Genomic DNA, 8,203 nt, shown 5'->3' with positions numbered 1-8,203 from the left:
CTAATTGATACATGCACTTTTGATCCCTCAAATTGCAAATCTTCACAAATTTAATGAATTATCAAGTGTTAAACCATTTAATGATTAATATATTATGTCAAATTTGTATTGCTGCTTCATTTTTTAGGTGATATAGTTCTAAAAATACTTTAAATATCACCTAAGTTGCTTGGACTTGGGTGCGGGTATCCGATACGAGTGGAGATCCTCTATAATTTAAATTTTAAGATTCGGAGATAAGGATTTATGTATGGATGTGGGTGCGGGGATTTAGTTAAAATAATTCAAATATCTAAAAATAGAGTTATAAAACCTAAATTATGAGATATTACGTGGGAAACTTGAGGAGAATATTGATCAAGAGAAGAATCCGGGAAGGAGATAAAAAAAAAAGGGAATGACAATAAAAATTTATATAGACAATCTATTCTATTTTCTTCAATTTCCCCATAGTTTTTGTTTTGATTATAGACATCATTGAATATGTTCAGAATTTCTCCTCGAATTTGGTCAAATTACACAAAATCGGTTGACCAGATCAGGTACGGATCCCACACTCACACCCATATCATATCGACACAAAAGTGAAGAGTCCAAACAACTTAGAATATCACATATTCCATATGTAAAGAGACCAAAAAACACAAATTTTAGTTAACTAAAGGTTAAAGACCTTATTTGAATGAATTTATAAGTTTTAACTTATGAATTATAAATTAATTGACTCTGATTTAACTATATATTTGGTTTTTTAATATGTAGCAATCACTAATAAAATAAAATATATTACCTATTATTACTTTCTACTACTAGTTTAAACAAACAAAACTCAGCAAGCTAGACATGCATCATGAAAGACAAGTTGAGAATTGATCATACTTACACAATTTAATGTAGGGATTAAGAATCCTTACCTTCCACACCTCCATGATAGATTAATCATTAATGGGGTTATCTACCTGATTTGACAATCAAATGCATAGCTAATCCTTCAATGAATATAAGGATTTCTTAATTTATTTATTTTTTTAATAATTGTAGTGTCCGAGCAAGCTTGCACCATCACAAATATTAGGTAACTTTATCCATAAAGGCTTGGACAAACGAAATAAAAAACCACCTAGTTTTTTTTTTGCCTCATTTGAGATTTAAACCTGAATTATGATTCTCAACCTATTTCATTGTCGACCAGGTCAAGCCCTTGGGTGCAAAAGAAGGATACTATTAATGCCTCTCATCTTCTTACAACCAAATGTGACATTCCATAATTGAGAATACATCAAAATCCACACATGGAGAAGTTATACCTTTTGGTTTTAACCTTCATAACAGTTTGGTTGAGTTCAGTCAAGGGATTTACAAACATAGAAACAGATGAATCTGCACTTATTGCCTTTAAAGCATATATAACTTCAGACCATGATCATATCTTGTCCAAAAACTGGATGCCATCCGGTAACAGATCCTTTATCTGTTACTGGATCGGCGTCTTTTGTAGTGGAGACAACGAAAATCAAAGAGTGACATCTTTAAATGTCTCAGGATTCAGACTTTCAGGCACAATTGCTCCTGATTTAGGAAACTTGACATTTCTAACATCATTAGACATCAGTAACAACAACTTCAGTGGCCTGATGCCTAATGAGTTAGGTAATCTACAACGATTACAAGAGATAAACGTAGGATTCAACAATTTAAGCGGAGACATTCCAAGCAGGTTTGGAAACTTACCACAGCTCGAGAGCATTTTTATGAACAATAACACGTTTAGTGGTCCTATTCCACCGGTTTTAGGCAACAACACAAAGCTGAAGAGATTGGTACTGTCATACAATTTGTTACATGGAAACATACCTCAAGAGATAGGAAACCTTTCCATGCTGATAATAGTTGACTTTAAGTATAATGTGCTTACAGGATCTATACCATCTGAATTATTCAACATCTCATCGTTGCAAAGCATCGATCTCACTGGTAATAGTCTAACAGGTGGACTAGCACCGGATATCTGCAGTAATCATCGTCTTGTTGAGCTTCAAGGAATATTTTTATCCGCGAATCAGCTTCATGGACTGATCCCATCGACGTTTCATCTTTGCAAGGAACTCCAGGATTTATCCTTGTCCTACAATCAATTTAGTGGAAAAATCCCAGATGAAATTGGATATATAACCAAGCTCAAGATATTATATCTGGGGATAAACAATTTCATAGGTATCATATTATATTTATTCAAGTTATATAGTAGTCAGCACTCTTATAATATTGCTAGTGTAATTAGTGATTAGAAGAGAAGTCAAGTTCTATAATTTTTACATAGAAAGATGACTGTTGGAATTGCATGTTCAAAGAATTATGTTTCTCCGAATAGTTATGTTGTAACAGATATCTAAGTAGGGGCAGAGCCAGGAAGGGCAAAACTATATATAGCAATGTTGGAACCTTTGGCTTCTTCATGTGTTTACTTCTTCATATTTTGAACCCCCTTAGTGAAAATAGGATTGGGGTTTAAATTCCTTAATGAAAGAGATTTCAGTCAAAACCATCAGTTTTCTGTTTCTCACAAGTTTATCTTCCCAACATATATGTATAGCAACTTCAACTTATCGAGGATATGACCTTAGATAAGAGGTTGTGGAGTACATGGATTAGAGTAGAAGGTTAGTAGGTAGGAGTGCATTGTCTTGATGTCAGTCCATACTAGTAGTCGTAGTATTACTATTTTAGTTTCTTCTCCTCAATTTCTGTGACTATCTATTGTTTCTTGTACTTCAACTATCGTAATAGTATTTTGTTGTAGTACTGTTTTGTTACTATCTGATGTTTTTTGTACTTCCATTACTTATTTTTCTGCACTACTGCTGTCTGCTTTGGACTGTTTTTTTCTTGAGTCGAGAGTATATTGGAAACAATCTATCTACCTCTGAGATAGGAGTAAGGTCTGCGTATACTCTACCTTCCCTAGACCCTACTTTGTGGAACTACACTGGGTATGCTGTTGTTGTTGTATATGTATAGCAACTAAATAAGAGTTAAGTGAGTTTAAATCAACAAGAAATTCCTACTTACTACACCAATCGATCGAGGTGTTTTGCTATCTATATTTATCTAGCTTTGACAATCTTTTTGCAGGTGGAATTCCTGAAAATTTAGGCAATCTTACATATTTGGAGATGCTAAGCCTAAGAGGTGGTTCACTAACAGGTCAAATTCCACACACTCTATTNTTTTAATGTTAACAATTTTATAAGTGTTTAAGTTATTTTAACAGAAAATGTATTTATCGATATTTTTTTTATCAAATGTATTAATTATTTAATAATGTTTTGATAATTAGATATTAATTAGGAGAAAAAAATGAAAGAAAAGAGAGGTGAGTAGGAGAGAGGGTAAAGAAGTGGACCCATTATCCAAGTGTCAACTAATTAATGGAGGGTCACTCAACTATTGTTGGTTGTGCCTCTACCATTGCAAAAATTTTCCTAAATAAGAGTTAAGTGAGTTTAAATCAACAAGAAATTCCTACTTACAACACCAATCGATCGAGGTGTTTTGCTATCTATATTTATCTAGCTTTGACAATCTTTTTGCAGGTGGAATTCCTGAAAATTTAGGCAATCTTACATATTTGGAGATGCTAAGCCTAAGAGGTGGTTCACTAACAGGTCAAATTCCACACACTCTATTCAACATGTCCAGCTTAAAGCAACTCGATCTTTGGAACAACAGCTTGTCTGGAAGCCTACCATCCGTGAGCAGTCAATGTAATCTTCCTCACATAACTGGTGAAATCCCAGCATACACATTCAGATGCAAACGCCTTCAAGTCATACAATTAGCAGACAATATGCTTACAGGCAGCATTTCTAAAGATATTCGGAACTTTACTTTCCTTCAGAAACTATATTTAGCAGACAACATGTTGACAGGTACGCAACGCCAAATTGTTATTGCCCTTGTAGTTTCTATTTATAGACATCAAAGTCCTAACTTTACCACATTAGATATTTCTACCTCATACTTTAACGACACCATGTAGCTTGTCTCAATGCACGTGTAAATTACATACATGGTATCAGTTATAGTATATATTACATTCCTAATTCATTTGATACTTTGTCAGGGAGATTACCAGCTGATATAGGTAGCATAAATCTGAAGGTACTTAATGTCCATGGAAATCACTTGTCAGGTGTCATTCCATCTGAAGTATTCAACATATCGACGTTGCAGATGCTAGACTTAAGCAGGAACCGGCTCACAGGAACTCTTCCCTCAGGCTTGGGCCATCAGTTTCCAAATCTGCAAGAGCTTTATTTAGGTGAGAATGAACTTACAGGATCAATCCCAAGCTCTATCTCTAATGCTTCACAGCTTGCTATTATATACATGTCCATCAACTCGTTCAGTGGCTCGATACCCAACCTTGGCAATTTAAGACTTTTGAAGAGGCTATTTCTAGCAGAGAATAACCTTACAGGGGAAACTTCCAAGGGAGAATTAAAATTCTTGTCCTATTTAACTAATTGTAGACATTTGGAAAACATAGACGTGTCTTTAAATCAGTTAAATGGTGTCCTTCCAACTTCATTAGGGAATCTCTCTGCTAGACTTCAAATTTTCTCAGCATTTGGTAGCAAAATCAAGGGGACTATACCTGTCGGAGTTGGAAACTTGACAAGCTTGACCGGTATGTACTTGGATAGCAATGAGTTGACTGGAGTTATCCCGAATACAATTGGAAAGTTAAAAAATCTCGAACGTATATATCTGGAATACAATAGACTGGAAGGGTATATCCCAACTGATATTTGCCAGTTAAGTAAGCTGGGGGATATCTACATAAGTCACAACATGATCCGTGGAGCCATACCAGCATGTTTTGGTGAACTCAAATCACTACAGAGAGTTTTCTTGGATTCTAACAATTTGGCATCTACCATTCCATTGAACTTTTGGAACCTGAGTGACCTTGTAGGTTTGAACTTATCCACAAACTCTTTCAAAGGCTATTTACCATCAGAGATCTCTAATCTGAAGGTTGCAACAGACGTGGACTTATCGTGGAATCAATTTTCAGGAGATATCCCCAGCAGAATAGGCAGTGCCCAATCAATAGTTTACCTTTCTTTGGCACATAATAGATTGCAAGGTCCAATTCCTGAATCTTTGAGTAACTTGATAAGCTTAGAGACATTAGATTTGTCGTCCAACAATTTGTCCGAAATGATTCCAAAGTCTCTCGAGGCATTGAGGTATCTCCGACACTTCAATGTCTCTGTGAATGAATTGGAAGGAGAAATTCCATCAGGTGGATGTTTTTCAAATTTCAGTGCTGAATCTTTTAGGAAAAATCATGAGCTATGTGGAGTAGCTCAGCTGCATGTTCTGCCCTGCCGGACAAAACATTCCAAGTCAAAAAGTGTTTCATCTTTGATTAAATATGTTGTTCCCCCTCTCTTGTCAACAATTCTCATGGTGACTGTTGTACTTATATTGATAAGAAAACGGAACCAATACGTAAAGATGAAAATGGTGGAATCACAGCTTGCTGCAATTCTTTCACCTATCGCATACTTGAGAAATGTTTCATATCTTGAACTTGTACGAGCAACAAATTCTTTTTCTGAATCCAATCTACTAGGAAAGGGAAGTTACGGTTCAGTTTATCGAGGGGAACTTAACGATGGAACAAATGTAGCTGTAAAAGTTTTTAACACACTGACAGAAGAAGCAACCAAGAGTTTCTATGCTGAATGTAAGATATTGAGCAACATCCGTCACCGGAACCTTACAAAAATCCTCAGTTGTTGTAGTACCACAGACTTCAAAGCTCTTGTATTAGACTACATGCCAAATGGTAATCTTGAGAGGTGGTTATATTCCCAAGATTGTTGTTTAAGTATGCTTCAGAGATTGAACATAGCAATAGATATTGCTTCAGCTTTAGAATATCTTCATTGTGGTCTAACAACTCCTATTGTACACTGTGACCTGAAGCCTAACAATATCCTGTTAGATGAAGATATGACTGCATATCTTTGCGATTTCGGGATCGCAAAAATTTTTGAGCAAGACATGCATATGGCTCAAACCAAGACACTAGCCACCATTGGGTATATGACACCAGGTGAAACTAAATCCAAATCTTTCTTATTCTGCTTTCTTTAGTAGTAAATCATTTTTTTGGTATTTTGAAACATACTAACTATCAAAAATCATTCATAAGTTACATTGCTTGAATCTGTCAGGAGCAAGAACTCCATTTTATTGATCACATATCCCCATATTACCAAATCCTTTTCATGTCTATGACCTTTATTCGCCAGAAAATCTACACGTTTATCCACTTTCTTCATTCATCTCTTAAAGTTTTTCCGAAAACAGCATCTCCGGTTTGGATTTTCACACTACCATTAGTATATAGCTTAATTTTTCTTGCACAAGGAGGACCAAGCAATTAGTTTGACTTGTTTGGATATAGAGGTTTTGCATAGGGAATACTTGGACAATTTCCATAGTGTAATTTATAATGTGTTTAGATATACATTTATTTCTAGTACTCCCTCTATTATAATTTGTTTGTCTTATTTTCCTTTTAGTCCGTCTCATAAGACCACAAAACATGTTTAAGATCACAAGATTAAAAGATATTTTGATACATTCTAAGGTTTTCTTCACTTTCTTAATTGAAATCCGTGTCAAGTCAAAACCAGACAAACAAATTGAAACACGGGGAGTGTAATATAAACTAGATCTTATGCTATATATTTTTCTTAAATTGTAATGTCATTGCAGAGTATGGAACTCATGGGATAGTTTCAACAAGTGGAGATATCTACAGCTATGGCATTATATTGTTGGAAATGTTTACAGGAAAAAAACCAACTGATGATATGTTCGGGGAAACAATGAACTTGAAATGTTTCGTGGGCGAAAGCCTACGTAGAAAATCTTTAATGGAAGTTCTGGATTCTGATTTGATTAGAGATGTTGAACAGTTCTCTGAAGTAGTACAACAGTTTGTGTCATCTATCTTTTGTTTGGGATTGGAATGTCTGAAAGAGTGTCCTGAAGACAGAATGAGCATTAGTAATATTGTGGATAGCCTTAGAAAAGCTAAAATTGAATATTTAGCAATTAGAGGAAAGGCAGAAAAGGTGGTGTAAATTTTCTGATTGTGAAAAATGTTGTAAATATTTTGTTTTGTTTTGTATTAATGGTTTACAATCTTTGGGAGTTCTTGTCAAATCTGTTTCTGAAAATACTTTTTCTTGGGTCGAACAACTGTTGAAAATAGTCTCTCTACCTCCAACAAGATATAGTGGAAAGGTTTGTGTATTTGATTTCCTTTTGGACCACATAAGAATTTGTCGTCCGATTGAATATTCCTTTTTTCTCGATGCTCTATTGGAAAGGTTTGTGTATTTGATTTCCTTGGACCATATAAGAATTCATCGTCCGATTGAATATGTTTTTTTTCCTCGATGCTCTATTGGAAAGGTTTGTGTATTTAATTTCCTTGGACCACATAAGAATTCGTCCTCCGATTGCTATTCCTTTCCTCCACAATCTCTCTACCTAACAAGGTAAGGCGTAAGGTCTGAATACATTCCAATCTCTCCATGAAAAGAAGTCTTGCTGAGTTCCTCTATTCCTGCTATTGAACTTGTCCAATATCTACTTTAAAACCCGACTAATTTCTTGCAAGAAAGTTCCACTTTGGAAGTAAAACACTTTTTACCAAAGAGGTGTATTCATGACTCGAACCCGAAACCTCTAATTAATAAGTTCTTCTGTCATGAAGAGATTATTGTGGACTTCTGCAGTAGAATTCATCTAATGAGAATCCTATATAAACCACAAGCACACCTTTCCTAATAATCAAAAAGGTAAAAACTTTTAGAATGATAAAAACTGTAATCATAGTTATTAAAGAATATACCCTTCCACAAAATTACTAAGGGCCCGTTTGGCCATGCGATATGGTATCATGATATGGAATCATGAGATAAAATTGAAGGTTTGTTTGGACATATGATATGAAATTTTTGTGTTGTATATTTTCTCATAAACATAAAAATCCCATAAGTTGTAAAACTATTAAAATAGCCCCAATTGTTTATTCAATCTTATCAAATAAACAAAAAATTATACAATCGCATAATAAATTATTACAAAGTTATTTGTTCTCCACTTAAGT

General features: G+C 34.7%; 1 protein-coding gene across 1 annotated transcript; it reads left to right on the top strand.

Annotated features, from left to right (window-relative positions):
- Nucleotides 1–1,215: 1,215 nt before the first annotated feature.
- Nucleotides 1,216–7,235, top strand: LOC125862907 (LRR receptor-like serine/threonine-protein kinase EFR). Its single transcript, XM_049543029.1, has 4 exons — nucleotides 1,216–2,214; nucleotides 3,594–3,929; nucleotides 4,124–6,130; nucleotides 6,799–7,235. Exons 1-4 carry the CDS (start codon nucleotides 1,293–1,295, stop codon nucleotides 7,167–7,169), a joined length of 3,636 nt encoding a protein of 1,211 aa, XP_049398986.1. The 5' UTR covers nucleotides 1,216–1,292; the 3' UTR covers nucleotides 7,170–7,235.
- Nucleotides 7,236–8,203: the final 968 nt, after the last annotated feature.

The sequence above is a fragment of the Solanum stenotomum genome, chromosome 4 (assembly GCF_019186545.1).
Source record: "Solanum stenotomum isolate F172 chromosome 4, ASM1918654v1, whole genome shotgun sequence".
Classification (NCBI taxonomy): domain Eukaryota; kingdom Viridiplantae; phylum Streptophyta; class Magnoliopsida; order Solanales; family Solanaceae; genus Solanum; species Solanum stenotomum.
Note: the sequence above shows the minus strand (reverse complement) of the source record. Positions and strands in the feature narration are given on the sequence as shown.